The 18,598-nt window shown below is 40.0% G+C and overlaps 2 protein-coding genes and 1 long non-coding RNA gene across 3 annotated transcripts in view; 2 read left to right on the plus strand and 1 right to left on the minus strand.

Annotated features, from left to right (window-relative positions):
• LOC145877130 (uncharacterized) overlaps window positions 1–18,598 on the plus strand; it is a 167,746-nt gene that overhangs the window by 43,441 nt on the left and 105,707 nt on the right. The window lies entirely within an intron of this gene.
• LOC145877131 (uncharacterized) lies at window positions 5,310–10,890 on the minus strand. The gene is made up of 2 exons (XM_082972424.1): window positions 10,321–10,890; window positions 5,310–6,857 (listed from the first exon to the last, which is right to left on the minus strand). The coding sequence occupies exons 1-2, from the start codon at window positions 10,691–10,693 to the stop codon at window positions 6,808–6,810; spliced, it is 423 nt and encodes a 140-aa protein (XP_082828550.1). The 5' UTR covers window positions 10,694–10,890; the 3' UTR covers window positions 5,310–6,807.
• Window positions 15,325–16,063, plus strand: LOC145877132 (uncharacterized). Its single transcript, XR_014391577.1, has 2 exons — window positions 15,325–15,437; window positions 15,734–16,063. It is a non-coding gene; the product is annotated as an uncharacterized LOC145877132 (long non-coding RNA).

Here is an 18,598-nt window from a genome sequence, read left to right on the forward strand (position 1 = left end):
TCAGCTGCTGCTGCTCCAATACAGTATGAGGTGAGACGGTGAACTGATGTTGAACTGGGCAGTCAGCTGCTGCTGCTCCAATACAGTATGAGGTGAGACGGTGAACTGATGTTGAATCATAATGATTAAGTTAATTAAAATGAATTAGTGATACTATTAAAAAATTGTATTTGTCATATTAAATATATTACTCTATTGTTATCAGATAGAAACATGATGGAATATTGTACATCATATTAGCATCAACATACATTATTGTTTCATACAATTTCACATAATAAGGATATTTAATATTTTCAAGTTCAGAACCCATCACCTGCTATGTAAAAGAGACAGAAGAATGCACAATGGTCAATGCTATCTGGGATCCTTGGGACATCTCTACCCTAAACCCTAACCCTTAAACCCTAACCGTAACCATTTTAAATGTCAACTTCAACGGGCTAGGACGTCCCAAGGATGTATCTCTACCTGAAAATACATGATCTAAATGATTGATCGTTGGTATTCAGCAGTCATAAAGCCTTATTTACTTTAATGAACTACTAAAATTGTGATTTTGTCAGACAGCATAGACAGCAGCTCTACACTTTATTGACTGACTGATCCATTCATCCTTCCATCCCTCCTCAGCCTTCCTCTCCTCTGAAGACCCAGTGAGGGTGGAGCTCAGTCAGAGAGCTGTTGAGGGACTGGTTAGGAAGAACACTTCTACAGCCAGAGAGGTGAGAGGTCACACATGGTTTAGATGGTAAATATTTATGTCCCCTTAGTGGTTCATCACGTCAGCTAAAGGGAATATGTTCCATCATCTATGTTTATTTACATTAGTGCAAATTGTCCACTGATATGGGTGTAATTTCTCACCCCTTTTGGCTGTATGAAAGTTAATTTCCCCTCAGGCACACACATTTCTTCTTTGTTATTACCCGAGCCACTGCCTGTTCAGCCTGCTATCATCCAGAAGGTGAGGTCAGTACAGGTGCATCAAAGCTGGAACTGAAAGACTGAAAAACAGCTTCTATCTCCAGGCTATCAGACTGCTAAACAGCTTCTATCTCCAGGCCATCAGACTGTTAAACAGCTTCTATCTCCAGACCATCAGACTGTTAAACAGCTTCTATCTCCAGACCATCAGACTGATAAACAGCTTCTATCTCCAGGCCATCAGACTGATAAACAGCTTCTATCTCCAGGCCATCAGACTGTTAAACAGCTTCTATCTCCAGACCATCAGACAGCTTCTCTCTCCAGACCATCAGACTGATAAACAGCTTCTATCTCCAGACCATCAGACTGATAAACAGCTTCTATCTCCAGACCATCAGACTGATAAACAGCTTCTATCTCCAGGCCATTAGACTGAAAAACAGCTTCTATCTCCAGGCCATCAGACTGTTAAACAGCTTCTATCTCCAGGCCATCAGACTGAAAAACAGCTTCTATCTCCAGGCCATCAGACTGATAAACAGCTTCTATCTCCAGGCCATCAGACTGGTAAACAGCTTCTATCTCCAGGCCATCAGACTGTTAAACAGCTTCTATCTCCAGGCCATCAGACTGTTAAACAGCTTCTATCTCCAGGCCATCAGACTGTTAAGCAGCTTCTATCTCCAGACCATCAGACTGAAAAACAGCTTCTATCTCCAGGCCATCAGACTGATAAACAGCTTCTATCTCCAGGCCATCAGACTGGTAAACAGCTTCTATCTCCAGACCATCAGACTGTTAAACAGCTTCTATCTCCAGACCATCAGACTGTTAAACAGCTTCTATCTCCAGGCCATCAGACTGTTAAACAGCTTCTATCTCCAGGCCATCAGACTGTTAAACAGCTTCTATCTCCAGGCCATCAGACTGTTAAACAGCTTCTATCTCCAGACCATCAGACTGTTAAACAGCTTCTATCTCCAGGCCATCAGACTGAAAAACAGCTTCTATCTCCAGGCCATCAGACTGTTAAACAGCTTCTATCTCCAGACCATCAGACTGATAAACAGCTTCTATCTCCAGGCCATCAGACTGATAAACAGCTTCTATCTCCAGGCCATCAGACTGATAAACAGCTTCTATCTCCAGACCATCAGACTGTTAAACAGCTTCTATCTCCAGGCCATCAGACTGTTAAACAGCTTCTATCTCCAGACCATCAGACTGATAAACAGCTTCTATCTCCAGGCCATCAGACTGATAAACAGCTTCTATCTCCAGGCCATCAGACTGTTAAACAGCTTCTATCTCCAGGCCATCAGACTGTTAAACAGCTTCTATCTCCAGGCCATCAGACTGTTAAACAGCTTCTATCTCCAGGCCATCAGACTGTTAAACAGCTTCTATCTCCAGACCATCAGACTGTTAAACAGCTTCTATCTCCAGGCCATCAGACTGAAAAACAGCTTCTATCTCCAGGCCATCAGACTGTTAAACAGCTTCTATCTCCAGACCATCAGACTGTTAAACAGCTTCTATCTCCAGGCCATCAGACTGGTAAACAGCTTCTATCTCTAGACCATCAGACTGGTAAACAGCTTCTATCTCCAGAGCATCAGACTGATAAACAGCTTCTATCTCCAGACCATCAGACTGGTAAACAGCTTCTATCTCCAGGCCATCAGACTGTTAAACAGCTTCTATCTCCAGACCATCAGACTGTTAAACAGCTTCTATCTCCAGGCCATCAGACTGTTAAACAGCTTCTATCTCCAGACCATCAGACTGATAAACAGCTTCTATCTCCAGGCCATCAGACTGATAAACAGCTTCTATCTCCAGGCCATCAGACTGATAAACAGCTTCTATCTCCAGACCATCAGACTGTTAAACAGCTTCTATCTCCAGGCCATCAGACTGTTAAACAGCTTCTATCTCCAGACCATCAGACTGATAAACAGCTTCTATCTCCAGGCCATCAGACTGATAAACAGCTTCTATCTCCAGGCCATCAGACTGTTAAACAGCTTCTATCTCCAGGCCATCAGACTGTTAAACAGCTTCTATCTCCAGGCCATCAGACTGTTAAACAGCTTCTATCTCCAGGCCATCAGACTGTTAAACAGCTTCTATCTCCAGGCCATCAGACTGTTAAACAGCTTCTATCTCCAGGCCATCAGACTGATAAACAGCTTCTATCTCCAGGCCATCAGACTGGTAAACAGCTTCTATCTCCAGGCCATCAGACTGGTAAACAGCTTCTATCTCCAGACCATCAGACTGTTAAACAGCTTCTATCTCCAGGCCATCAGACAGCTTCTCTCTCCAGACCATCAGACTGAAAAACAGCTTCTATCTCCAGGCCATCAGACTGTTAAACAGCTTCTATCTCCAGGCCATCAGACTGTTAAACAGCTTCTATCTCCAGGCCATCAGACTGTTAAACAGCTTCTATCTCCAGGCCATCAGACTGATAAACTGCTTCTATCTCCAGGCCATCAGACTGGTAAACAGCTTCTATCTCCAGACCATCAGACTGTTAAACAGCTTCTATCTCCAGACCATCAGACTGTTAAACAGCTTCTATCTCCAGACCATCAGACTGTTAAACAGCTTCTATCTCCAGGCCATCAGACTGTTAAACAGCTTCTATCTCCAGACCATCAGACAGCTTCTCTCTCCAGACCATCAGACTGAAAAACAGCTTCTATCTCCAGGCCATCAGACTGTTAAACAGCTTCTATCTCCAGGCCATCAGACTGTTAAACAGCTTCTATCTCCAGGCCATCAGACTGGTAAACAGCTTCTATCTCCAGGCCATCAGACTGTTAAACAGCTTCTATCTCCAGGCCATCAGACTGTTAAACAGCTTCTATCTCCAGGCCATCAGACTGTTAAACAGCTTCTATCTCCAGGCCATCAGACTGTTAAACAGCTTCTATCTCCAGGCCATCAGACTGTTGAACAGCTTCTATCTCCAGACCATCAGACTGTTAAACAGCTTCTATCTCCAGGCCATCAGACTGTTAAACAGCTTCTATCTCCAGGCCATCAGACTGTTAAACAGCTTCTATCTCCAGACCATCAGACTGTTAAACAGCTTCTATCTCCAGGCCATCAGACTGTTAAACAGCTTCTATCTCCAGACCATCAGACTGGTAAACAGCTTCTATCTCCAGGCCATCAGACTGTTAAACAGCTTCTATCTCCAGGCCATCAGACTGATAAACAGCTTCTATCTCCAGGCCATCAGACTGATAAACAGCTTCTATCTCCAGGCCATCAGACTGTTAAACAGCTTCTATCTCCAGGCCATCAGACTGGTAAACAGCTTCTATCTCCAGGCCATCAGACTGGTAAACAGCTTCTATCTCCAGACCATCAGACTGTTAAACAGCTTCTATCTCCAGACCATCAGACTGTTAAACAGGCATCATGAAATCATTGGCCCTTTAATAATGTTTGCATATCATTTCTCATCTCATATGTATAAACTGTATCTCAGTCTATGCTGCTCTGACATTGTTTATCCATATATTTATATATTCCTAATTCCATTCCTTTACTTAGATTTGTGTGTATTAGGTATTTGTTGTGAAATTGTTAGATATTAATTGTTAGATATTACTGCACTGTGGGAACTAGAAGGACAAGCATTTCACTACACCTGCAATAACATCTGCTGAACACCTGTATGTGACCAACAACATTTGATTTATTATGAAGGTAATTTGTGTCAAATGTACTTTTCCCCTCATTCACCCCATCTCTTTACATTGCTGATGCATATTCAGTGGCCTGACTGTGTCCAGACTATGTCAAAGGCCCATCCTGGTAGATCTGAACCTAATGCAGCTTGGAGTGATCAGATGACAGAAGTCACATTTAGGTGCCAGGTGTAACTGAGGCCATAGATGCTCCATATCCATTACTTTGAGTGTTTTATATAATATGACTAAATGCATTTCTTTCTGTGTTGCAGGGACAGTCAATAAATGGAACAGCAAGGCCACAGAACATGACATAAGCAGAGCTATGGGAGACCACTTCAAGCCCCTGGTAGAGCCGGGGGTGGTGTTTACCACTCCACCACACCTTCAGCAGGCTGGAAAAGTGGGATTGATCTGGTTGATCCATTTGTTTGTGTCTGTTTCCAGTAGTTGAATCCTTTGACGTATTGTTGAATTAAACATTTATCTTCAACAAATGCACTGGGTTGGTTGAAAAGTGATACTAAACGTACATACCAGCACTATTTTGACATAGTGGGAGATTTACTGAATTTATACTTTTTTCATAATAAGATGGACCAAGATGCGTATTGGTTTTGCAAGAGTCTGTTGATTGTCAGTCATTGGGTTCATTAGTTTTGCAATATGTTCAAATCAAATCAAGCTTTATTTATACAGCACATTTCAGACATGGATGCTTCACAGGAAAAAAATAAAACAATGAAAATAAACAGAAATATTTACCACAACAAACATAACATTAACAACTGAAAGACGAATTAGCATTCTAAGGAAAATCCCTTGATTAAAATATTAATTGGATGCAACATCCAACCCAAAATATAAGCATGTTTTTAGGAGGGGCTCTGAAAGACACTATGGGGGTGTCCACTGGAAGTTGACTAGTAACAACAACTGGGACCTAAAAGACACCCACCATGAGACCCACTAAATCTTCCCAAGAAGAGGCAAACAAAAGAAAAACCCACATCGAACTTAAAGACAGGAAGTAAACCAAAAAGGTGGAGCAACTAAAGGTGTTGACTCTCCACATGTATCAAGACAACTGGAGCACTGGGCCAGACACTCTTAAATAGAACCTGGACCAGCTCAGGTGAAACACCTTCCCATATATTCCTTCCCTATATACACAATATACACAAACATCTCCCACAATAATCATATTACTTGTAATTTTTTTAACAAGCTCCTTAAACTGCACAAGCAGCAATAAATCACTGATATCGATTAGGGGGAAATCAGGTTGTTCGTGCTGTTGAAACTAACACAACTAAAAAAACACATGGAAATGGGAGATATATTTTTCCTCACTGATTAGAGGACAACCTGCAGAAGACAGTCAGCTACATTTTGGAGTGATGCATTTAAATGTAGGGGTCACTAAACAAAGGAACACAACATTTATGTCATCACTCATCGATATCATGTTGAAATCAATAGAACAGGGGACAAACGTTTAGGGTTCTACATTGTGACATCATTAAAATACTCCTACTACAATGTTTAAACATTCTACATTGTGACATTATTTCACTGATATCATGAAACAACTCCTTCATGTAGTTTCTGATGTTTGATCAGAGATCTTTTATCAGAGAATCTCTTGTCACACTGATCACAGCTATAAGGTTTCTGTCCTGTGTGTATTCTCTGGTGTACAGTCAGACAGCCAAACGTACTAAAACTCTTCCCACATTGATCACAGCCGTAAGGTTTCTCTCCTGTGTGTGTCCGTTGGTGTACTATCAGGCTGTTTAGCTGAGTAAAACTCTTCCCACATTGACTACAGCTATAAGGTTTCTCTCCTGTGTGTCCCCGCTGGTGTACTATCCGGTTGCTTAGCTGAGTAAAACTCTTCCCACATTGATCACAGCCATAAGGTTTCTCTCCAGAGTGTGTTCTCTGGTGTCTAGTTAGATTGCTAGATGTAGTAAAACTCTTCCCACATTGATCACAGCCATAAGATTTCTCTCCAGTGTGAATTCTTTGATGTATTTTAAGGCCTAGTGAAGAGTTGAATATTTTCCCACAGTCAGAGCAGCAGTGAGATTTCTCTCCTGTGTGAACTCGCTGGTGTTTCTTGAGGTGTTCTGATCTGGAGAAACTCTTCTCTGCCTCGTCAGCATCATGATGTTGTTGAGGATCCCCAGGATCCACGATAGTCCCGTCTCTCTCCTGTGAGAACAAAGTCAGGCAGATGGTTAAAGGTCCACAACAGCAGAAATCCACTGTTTATTTGAGGTAAAAGGTGATGCCCAGAGCATACCCATGAAGTTGTACAACAATTGACGTCTGTTAAAATATTTGACAATTAAGACAGTCAACTTAGCAACAATCATATTTTGTCTTGTTTTCACACTAGTAGTAACTAGAAAAGTTTTTAAAGTTGTTGAAACCCTAAGCAGTGTGCCAGATGACTTTTGGTCTCCAATATTGGCCCCTTTCTGTGTTTGCTAAAATTGCGACACGAGGGCGATGCGCACACAAAAATGATTGCAGAAACACTTCCCTGCTAATGAGGAAACCACTAGTTATGGATGTAGTATATCTGGTAATGAGGAAACCACTAGTTATGGATGTAGTATATCTGGTAATGAGGAAACCACTAGTTATGGATGTAGTATATCTGGTAATGAGGAAACCACTAGTTATGGATGTAGTATATCTGGTAATGAGGAAACCACTAGTTATGGATGTAGTATATCTGGTAATGAGGAAACCACTAGTTATGGATGTAGTATATCTGGTAATGAGGAAACCACTAGTTATGGATGTAGTGTATCTGGTAATGAGGAAACCACTAGTTATGGATGTAGTATATCTGGTAATGAGGAAACCACTAGTTATGGATGTAGTATATCTGGTAATGAGGAAACCACTAGTTATGGATGTAGTATATCTGGTAATGAGGAAACCACTAGTTATGGATGTAGTATATCTGGTAATGAGGAAACCACTAGTTATGGATGTAGTATATCTGGTAATGAGGAAACCACTAGTTATGGATGTAGTATATCTGGTAATGAGGAAACCACTAGTTATGGATGTAGTATATCTGCCTGGAGCAAAAAATAGTGAGCAAAGATTTTAGTTTTCACAATGTATTCTGAATATTACAGCACAAGATCAGGAGTGCTACTCAAGGAAACTCACATTAAGCTCTGTGTCTATTTACTAATTCACCACCGTGGGGGAAAACTCAGGGGAGTTCTCATAGGCTGACAGCAAAAATAGCCTCCATTTACAGGTTGCTTATGAGTGCATTTCACATTAAATATGGATTATAATTGTAAGACTCGCTTGAATCACCTACTTAATATGTTTGTGTTATTGTCGCATATCAACTGATTTATACTTAAAAAACACTTCAACCAGTAAAATGCTCTTTGGCTAGCTTTAACATCAGCCTGACAATGAGGGTTTGTACACTAAGTGTTTAACAAATTGGCCCATAACTTCACCTAACAATAACATAGACCAACTGTAAGACCCATAACTTCACCTAACAACATAGACCTACTGTAGGACCCATAACTTCACCTAACAACAACATAGACCTACTTCACCTAAGACTATATATAATTTAATATTTCAGGTGAAACATGGAAACTAAAATGTCTTTGTCATGACATTTCATAACCTGATCACCAGATAATTTTGTGAATAATCCCACTAGGCTACTCTGTAATGTGTTGTCATTCTAAATGTCCTGAATAAAGGAAAATAGCTCTGTGTGTTGTACAATAGCCTATCCATCAAGGAACAGTTCTCTACACATTATGAGCTAAGTATCTCTGTGTCCAGACAGACTAACGAGACCCTACAGTACATCAACCAGACAATAACACATTATAAACATACATTTGTTAGGGATGTTGGATCCAACATGGAGAACGGCATAACTGTCTTTACCAGAGTAATGAATGAAGAAGCACTTTGGTTGTTGTTGCATGTCGTGATATTTGTCATGTGACTGTCATTCAGAAAATGATTTCCTGGATCAGCTGATGATAGTTGAACATGTGACTGTAACTAAACAGCTACAGTATTAAGTATTATGTGTAATTATTGAAGAACGACGTTAATGACAGTATCTATTTGGGTGTTGTCAATAAAGTTAAGGTGACTCTCGGTTAGAACCATTGGATTTAGCAAACTCTGAAATGATTTAGGATTTCTGTGCCCATAAAAACTGTTTTGCCAGCGTAACATAAGGAGACACTAAATGTTACGTAGGTAGAGTGCATTTCAGAGATCTGAATACAAAAAACTGTCCTAACAGGACAATAACCTAAACCACAAGGCCAAATCTACACTGGAGGAGCTTACCAAGATGACATTGAATGTTCCTGAGTGGCCTAGTTACAGTTTGGACTTAAATCGTCTTGAAAGTCAATGCAAGACTTGAAAACGGATTTCTAGCAATGATCAACAACATACTTGACAGAACAGGAAGGATTTTAAAAAGAATAATGAATATTCACATGAAGATCAGTCTCCTATTGGATGACATCACGACTTCCCATCAAGCCAACTCCTTGGAGGCCTTACTATGACATCACTCCTTCTAGTTTGCAGTTGTTAAAAAAACACTATTTTGCTCAAAACATTTATTTGTTTCCCATTAGTGTGTTTATACTTCACTGTATTTATCACTTTTCAACAGGAAAAGTTTTTTAAAAATCACTGTAGGACGTCATGAACAATTCCGACAGTACAGAAACATATTCAAGTGTAGAATGCCCTTTTAAAAATCACACATTAGTTCAACAACTGCAGAGTTTGTGTCCCTGTTTTATAAGATAGCACTCACTGTATTTACTGGTGTTAATCAGATCAATGTCCCTGTTTTATAAGATAGTACTCACTGTATTTACTGGTGTTAATCAGATCAAGGTCCCTGTTTTATTAGATAGTACTCACTGTATTTACTGGTGTTAATCAGATCAATGTCCCTGTTTTATTAGATAGTACTCACTGTATTTACTGGTGTTAATCAGATCAATGTCCCTGTTTTATTAGATAGTACTCACTGTATTTACTGGTGTTAATCAGATCAATGTCCCTGTTTTATTAGATAGCACTCACTGTATTTACTGGTGTTAATCAGATCAATGTCCCTGTTTTATAAGATAGTACTCACTGTATTTACTGGTGTTAATCAGATCAAGGTCCCTGTTTTATTAGATAGTACTCACTGTATTTACTGGTGTTAATCAGATCAATGTCCCTGTTTTATTAGATAGTACTCACTGTATTTACTGGTGTTAATCAGATCAATGTCCCTGTTTTATTAGATAGTACTCACTGTATTTACTGGTGTTAATCAGATCAATGTCCCTGTTTTATTAGATAGTACTCACTGTATTTACTGGTGTTAATCAGATCAAGGTCCCTGTTTTATTAGATAGTACTCACTGTATTTACTGGTGTTAATCAGATCAATGTCCCTGTTTTATTAGATAGTACTCACTGTATTTACTGGTGTTAATCAGATCAATGTCCCTGTTTTATTAGATAGTACTCACTGTATTTACTGGTGTTAATCAGATCAATGTCCCTGTTTTATTAGATAGTACTCACTGTATTTACTGGTGTTAATCAGATCAATGTCCCTGTTTTATTAGATAGTACTCACTGTATTTACTGGTGTTAATCAGTTCTCCAGTCTTCTCTTCTTCGTCCTCCTCTAATGTGACAGTAATCTCCCCCTCTTCATCCTTAATTCCAAAAACGTCTTCATCTTCTTTCACTTCATCCTCCACTCCAAAAACTGCATCTTCCTCCTTTTCTTTCACAGTAACATCCTCCTCCTCTTTCACTCTGAACGCGTCTTCCTCTTCTTTCACTGTAACGTCTTTCTCTTCTTCTTTCACTGTAACAGCCTCACCCTCTACTTGTTTTTGTATTGAAACAGCCTCCTCTTCCTCCTCCTCTTTCACCAGAGCTTCTTTCTCCGTCCAACAGACATCCTCTTCTTTAACAGGAGGAGAGTAGCTTAGTGAACTCATGGTCGGGGATAATAGCTAGTTAGCATTAGCGACTAGCCTAGTGCTAACTTAACCAGCCAGCTAGTTGACTTACAACGTAAATATTACATAAAATTGAGTACTATGTTTAAATCACAGTGGCAATTAAACCACGAAATTGTCTTAAGAACTTGAATGTTCAGACTTTGTCGGCTAGCGAGCTACCGAGGTGGCTGCAGTTGTTGAAGAAGCTTTCCGTCCACTAGATTATACGTCACACTAGAAACATCGCCTGAAAGACACATATCGCCATCTGCTGTCTGGAGGGAGGAAACGCAGTTGAGGAGGGAAAACTATTTTTATTCTTCATTGAATTATAATATTATAAAGCAGTTTAGGGAAACGTTTTTTCCTCTCCATTAAATATTAATATTATATCAACACGTATAAAGAGCAACAAGTTTTGTTTGATTAGTTCAGATTTTTTCTGAGAATTTAAAACAAACTCTACATCTACTCCACATCTGTATTTCTGATTCAGTCAAATAACTAGATATCAAAATAAGCACCTAGTTATTGATACCCTTGATAAAGATGAGCTAAAATTACTGTATGAAATAAATAAATAAACTTTACCCACTACCAGGATATTTTAGCCCAAAACCTGGTTACCTCTCTGCTAGGAGGCTGAAACTTGGCCATAAGTGGATCTTCCAACAAGACACATCAACATCCACAAAGAAATGGTTAATTGGGTACAAAATCAACATTTTCAATGGCCATCTCAGTCTTCGGACTTGAACTCCATTGAAAACCTGTGGTTTGAATTGAACAGGGCAGTCCACAAGCGCAGACAAAATAAATCAAGGACATGGAGAGATTCTGTATGGAGGAAGGGTCTAAGGTCCCACCCAATGTGTTCTCTAATCTCATTAAACATTTCAGTGTTGTTATCCTCCCAAGGGGAGGGTGCTGGAGTATTAAAAACATGGGTGGCAATAATTCAGACCCCTAAATTTTGAGAATTACATGTTAAACTAAAGCTCTTTCACTGAGCAATTGTATCAGTAGAAAATAATATAATTTCCCTTTATTTTTTGGTGTAACAATACATCATGTAGATGTATATAATTAACATTCTAGGTCTATACTGCTCCTACATGGTGTAACAATACATCATGTAGATGTATATAATGAACAGACTAGGTCTATACTGCTGCTACATGGTGTAACAATACATCATGGTAGATGTATATAATGAACAGACTAGGTCTATACTGCTCCTACATGGTGTAACAATACATCATGTAGATGTATATAATTAACATTCTAGGTCTATACTGCTCCTACATGGTGTAACAATACATCATGTAGATATATATAATGAACAGACTAGGTCTATACTGCTGCTACATGGTGTAACAATACATCATGCAGATGTATATAATGAACAGACTAGGTCTATACTGCTCCTACATGGTGTAACAATACATCATGTAGATATATATAATGAACAGACTAGGTCTATACTGCTCCTACATGGTGTAACAATACATCATGTAGATGTATATAATGAACAGACTAGGTATATACTGCTCCTACATGGTGTAACAATACATCATGTAGATGTATATAATGAACAGACTAGGTCTATACTGCTCCTACATGGTGTAACAATACATCATGTAGATGTATACTACCGTTCAAAAGTTTGGGGTCACTTAGAAATGTCCTTGTTTTTGAAAGACATTTTTTATTTTGTAAACAGTGTGCTGGCTTTCTCGTTCTTTAATAACAAAGCTTTTGTAAACAGTGTTTTTGCAATGCAGCAATTCAACCATGAAGGCCTGATTCATGAAGTCTCTGAACAGTTGATGTTGAGATGTGTCTGTTACTTGAACTCTGTGAAGCATTTATTTGGGCTGCAATCTGAGGTGCAGTTAACTCTAATGAACGTATCTTCTGCAGCAGAGGGAACTCTGGGTCTTCATTTCCTGTGGCAATCCTCATGAGAGCCACCCATACCTTGTCACAACACAACTGATTGGCTCAAATGCATTAAGAAGGAAAGAAATTCCACAAATTAACATTTCATTGAAATTAATTCCAGGTGACTACCTCATGAAGCTGGTTGAGAGAATGCCAAGAGTGTGCAAAGCTGTCATCAAGGCAAAGGGTGACTGCTTTAAAATATCTCAAATATAAAATACATTTTGATTTGTTTAACCCTTTTTTGCTTACTACATGATTCCATATGTGTTATTTCATAGTTTTGATGTCTTCATTATTATTCTACAATGTAGAAAATAGTAAAAATAAAAACCCTTGAATGAGTAGGTGTGTCCAAACCCTTGAATGGTACTGTATGTAAATGTGATATTTCAGTTGATGTTTTTGTTACATTTGAAACATTTATAAAAACCTGTTTTTGCTTTGTCATTATGGGGTATTGTGATGTCATTCTGGGGTATTGTGATGTCATTATGGGCTATTGTGGTGTCATTATGGGCTATTGTGATGTCATTATGTGGTATTGTGTGTAGATTGAGGGTAAAATATTTATTTAATTCATTTTCGAATAACGGAGCAAAATGTGGAAAAAGTGAAGGGGTCTGAATACTTTCCGACTGCACTGTATATATTGGGGCAGTACTTAGTGACATCACTTCCTGAAACAGGAGGTACAAATATATAACATAGGTTCACAATATCAACATTCAATGTATCAAAATATATGACCAAGCTGGATGTGTAAACACCAGCCCAGCCACAATCCTAGAGGTTCACTGATGATCAACCTCCTCCTTCACATCTGACTCCTGATGATCAACCTCCTCCTTCACATCTGACTCCTGATGATCAACCTCCTCCTTCACATCTGAGTCCTGATGATCAACCTCCTCCTTCACATCTGACTCCTGATGATCAACCTCCTCCTTCACATCTGACTCCTGATGATCAACCTCCTCCTTCACATCTGACTCCTGATGATCAACCTCCTCCTTCACATCTGACTGCTGATGATCAACCTCCTCCTTCACATCTGACTCCTGATGATCAACCTCCTCCTTCACATCTGACTCCTGATGATCAACCTCCTCCTTCACATCTGACTCCTGATGATCAACCTCCTCCTTCACATCTGACTCCTGATGATCAACCTCCTCCTTCACATCTGACCAGCTATGTATTTATCACTGTAAAAAGCAAACTCCACATGCATTTGTAGGTAGCTAGCTAACAGCCATGGAGGAGGGTGAAAGGATAGCAGCCCCAACTGTCAGTGAGAGAGGAGGCTATTCTGGATAGGGCAGGTACTTTTGTGTAGTTCCTGTCCCTAGAAGTGAGGACGGAGATAATAGTAACATAATATTCAGTGTGGTGTAATTTGACTATAATGAAGTCTGTTTCTTGTGAGGTTTTCTGTCCTCAGATAAAGAGCTCTATGAAAGCCAGTCTACATATGAAGAGGTCCCAATGAAGAGCAGTGGTTCTCAGTCCTGGGGACTCAGAGGGGCACATTGTTGTTTTTGCCTTCACACTGCACAGCTGATTCAAATGATTCAAACTCATCATCAAGCTTCAAGTGGTATTTATGTATTCATTTGTGATGCTGTCCTTGATATGATTCTGTTATTGTCACATGCTACACATGTACATATGTGTGCCCATGCATCTATCAATCCAATGTTATCATGATTTGTTATCAGGGATATTATACTTTAGTAATCCACAATGACCTGGTGATGTAACAGTCTAATAATTACATTGTCTTCCATATTCCTACAGAGACCTTGTAACTGGAGATTCCTTCATAACGATTGCCTACAGTTACCGTGTAGGGCACTGCAAGGTTGGGTGACCAGGGTCATCTGGGACTGCCTCCTGGAGGAATTCAGGTGTGTGAAGGCTACCTGTGTCCTGCGTAACTTCATGAGGATGGACACGAGGACCAGGAGGGGATCTGCAGCTCGCCGCCGTGTGCCAGAGGAGGAGTCTGCTGCTCTGCAGGAAGTTTCAAGGATGGGGTCCAACAACGCAGCAAGAGAGGCAATCCGTGTGCAGGAGATCTTCACCTCCTACTTCTTCAAAGAGGGTGCTGTTCCCTGACAACACCATAGACGTCACTATGCACAACCAAAAGCTCTTTTAAGAGCCATTCACATTGCAATAAGAGTATTCTTCCATTTACTGAGCTATGTCAACTGCAGTTATTCAATTCACAGTTTCTCTTCCTTTGATTTCTACTTCTCAGGTGAGGGTGCTGTTTAGGTAAGGGTGTGATGTCTGTACAAAAACAAAACAGGCTATTTTAAATCACCCATATTGAAAAAATGTAGAACAATTAGACACCCTATAACCCACACCTACACACACATGTATCAATCTGATTGATGGATTGTGTTGTGCAGTAAACAGGTTCAGGTGTATAACTGTGGCTCCTTCCACCTTCAAAGAATAGGCAAGAGGGCCAACCATGGAGAATAGTGAGACACTTCATTATTTCTATAACTACGCTATATTGTTTATCCTTGTGTGTCCATTCATGTTTTTCAGCATAAAGTACTCTGCAGCCACTTAGTGTGGTGTGGACACCAGGTGAGGCCACACACAGATTCCTGTTGAACACTGTCGCTTTAACGACCTTATTTTCTCAATAACAGTCTCTCTCCTTCACTTCATCCCTCTCTCCTCTTCTCCCTAAATCCTCTAGGTTATATCAGCTGTGTCGGTGAACCCCTCCTGCATCTGAACTGGCTACATAGAGGGCACAGCATGATCAGAGGTGAGAGGTCACTTGGTCAGGTCAACAGGAAGTATTATTAAAGAGATGCTTTACATTGAAATACAGATAGAGATGCAGTAGTCCCAGAGTTAATGATCCCAGGTCAGTTTATATTATACAGGAAGTATTATTAAAGAGATGCTTTACATTGAAATACAGATATAGATGCAGTAGTCCCAGAGTTAATGATCCCAGGTCAGTTGTGCATTTCACCTCCTGATTGATGACTAACAATGTTAAAATAAAAACACAAGGTTTAAACATGCTCTCTCTCTCCATCTGTCTCTCGTCTGCAGGTATGTTTTGATGTGAGAGGAGGCCAACCCCCAGTCCCATCATCACCACCTCACCTGCTTTTAAGAACCTTTGGGCCGACGAGAGACACTATTATGTAATTGTGATGAACTGAGAGAATATTTATGTAGCACTGTGATTCATTAATCATGTGCTGCCTTCCCTGCTCCTATGTGCTTACCTCTTTCCCTTTCTGTCTTTTACACCTCTCTCACCACCTCCTCTTTCTTCCTCTGTTTTTATAATGCACAACAGATGTGCATTGAAGTACAGATTAAACTTGTATTTATAACACTTGGATAATGAGCTTTTCAATAAAGCGTTTCACATTCTCTACTGGTTGAAATGAAGTGTAATGTGATGAAATACTCCACCTATCCTGTGTTTATCAGATCAATGCAGATGAAGGGCATTAGATGTTGAGATGAACCAGTGTTAGAGTATTTACATGATGCATAGGAAGTGTAGTGTTCTGTTTTTTAACATTATATTTCTGTATATATGAATTAACTAGTTAAATCCTGTTTCTAGTCTATTAGTTACAATGTGTAACCATTGATGTCCCAGGATCAAGATTGGTAAACACTGTTGAAGTGTATAATTGTAATACATACATGCAGACACAGCGTCATTCAAAGACTGGAATTTGATACTCCTGGTATTGGATATGACTGAAAAATAATCTCAAAGACATTCATACCTAAACTGCACCTTTATTTGCCAAGGTAGAGTACATGATCAGTGAATATATTAAATGTACAGGCTACAATGTGGGGATCTCATGCATGGTAATAACTACAAGTATATACGACTTGCATCCTTGGTACAACATGATATTATATTCTACTCAATCCATAGGCTTCATTAATGTCATTCAGGCTGTTTTGAAGTTGATACAACTGGCTATGATAGCTGAGGTTCATAGCTAGGTTCTGAACTAATATGTATACCAAACGTTTGGGTCCATACACAGATCGGCTAGATAGCTAGCTACACATCCATAGGCATACAGGTATTTTAATCATCCACTGCACAATAAGCAAGAACATCGCTAGCTACGTTATTTCATCTATCTGCATGGCAAATATCAGCAAGGGAAGCTTACACAATTGTACATTCAATTTGCAGTAAATTCTTCAGCTAACTAGATTCTATACATCCACTGTTTAACAAAACGACCGCCTGGTTTGCTGGTTATTTCAGGAGTCCCTAAAACAACCAGAATTACAATTACATACTCATGTCACAACAGCCATAAAGCTAGTCAGCTAGCTGGCTAATGTTAGCTAGTCAGCTAGCTGGTTAATGTTAGCTAGTCAGCTAGCTGGTTATTGTTAGCTAGTCAGCTAGCTGGCTAATGTTAGCTAGTCAGCTAGCTGGTTATTGTTAGCTAGTCAGCTAGCTGGCTAATGTTAGCTAGTCAGCTAGCTGGCTAATGTTAGCTAGTCAGCTAGCTGGCTAATGTTAGCTAGTCAGCTAGCTGGCTAATGTTAGCTAGTCAGCTAGCTGGCTAAATCTCGATTTTCGTAAATGAACTTTACGATAAAAAATGCATAATCGTTTGTCTCTACATGAACTAACATTCCTGTCAACTGTACATGTTTTTGCATGATTCGTTATGAAGTTATAATCCCTTACATTTGCTTCCATCCTAGTATTTCTGTCCGCCATCTTTGATCCAGTTCAGTTCTGTGTAGGGGTACCCCTCTCTCCTAGTATTTCTGTCCTCCATCTTTGATCCAGTTCAGTTCTGTGTAGGGGTACCCCTCTCTCCTAGTATTTCTGTCCTCCATCTTTGATCCAGTTTAGTTCTGTGTAGGGGTACCCCTCTCTCCTAGTATTTCTGTCCTCCATCTTTGATCCAGTTCAGTTCTGTGTAGGGGTACCCCTCTCTCCTAGTATTTCTGTCCGCCATCTTTAGATCCAGATCAGTTCTGTGTAGGGGTACCCCTCTCTCCTAGTATTGCTGTCCTCCATCTTTGATCCAGTTTAGTTCTGTGTAGGGGTACCCCTCTCTCCTAGTGTTTCTGTCCGCCATCTTTGATCCAGTTCAGTTCTGTGTAGGGGTACCCCTCTCTCCTAGTATTTCTGTCCACCATCTTTGATCCAGATCAGTTCTGTGTAGGGGTACCCCTCTCTCCTAGTATTTCTGTCCGCCATCTTTGATCCAGTTCAGTTCTGTGTAGGGGTACCCCTCTCTCCTGGCGCTGGAAGATGGCGGCGAGTGTAGACGAGATTTCAGCTTGCTCCGAGTAACCTTAACTTTTATCCCTCTCAAACTTACTTAAATGTAACGGAACTTGGCTTATAGTAAACACAATAGAGAACAACACTTAGTTGACCGATAATTTGATTCATAACTTTGAGAAATGGAAGGAAAAAATGTGCGAAAGAGCAAAGGGAGGAGAAGGCAGTTGCTAGCTGAGCACTCATACGTTGGAGAAAAACCGCCACCTGACTCCTCAGGAGAAGAAATGGAGGATTCTGGACATTCGGTTGATTCTGACAATGCAGTCAATAGTCCTGCACCCAAAAAGACACATAAAGAATTATCTTTGCGCGAATTACAGGTCAACATAATCGATGCTGTCTCTGCAAAGATAAACGAAAGAGCCGATGGTCTGGAGAAAATGATACCCGAAAACACATCAAAAATAGTTGACCTCGAGACCTCTGCATTCTGACTGTACACCAGAGAAGACACACAGGAGAGAAACCTTATATATGTGGTCAATGTGGGAAGAGTTTTGGTCAATCTGGAGAACTGACTTTACACCAGAGAATACACACAGGAGAGAAACTTTTAGCTGTGATCAATGTGGGAAGAGTTTTACTACATCTGATCATCTGACAGTACACCAGAGAAT

Source organism: Salmo salar, unplaced genomic scaffold (assembly GCF_965601325.2).
Source record: "Salmo salar unplaced genomic scaffold, fSalSal1 ptg000687l, whole genome shotgun sequence".
Classification (NCBI taxonomy): domain Eukaryota; kingdom Metazoa; phylum Chordata; class Actinopteri; order Salmoniformes; family Salmonidae; genus Salmo; species Salmo salar.

Bases quoted from the DNA above. Each gene is read 5' to 3' on its own strand.
- LOC145877131 (XM_082972424.1), bottom strand. From the start codon at position 10,693: ATGAGTTCACTAAGCTACTCTCCTCCTGTTAAAGAAGAGGATGTCTGT. The intron at 6,858-10,320 runs GTGAGTACTATC...TTGTTCTCACAG, and splicing joins GATTAACACCAGTAAATACA to GAGAGAGACGGGACTATCGT.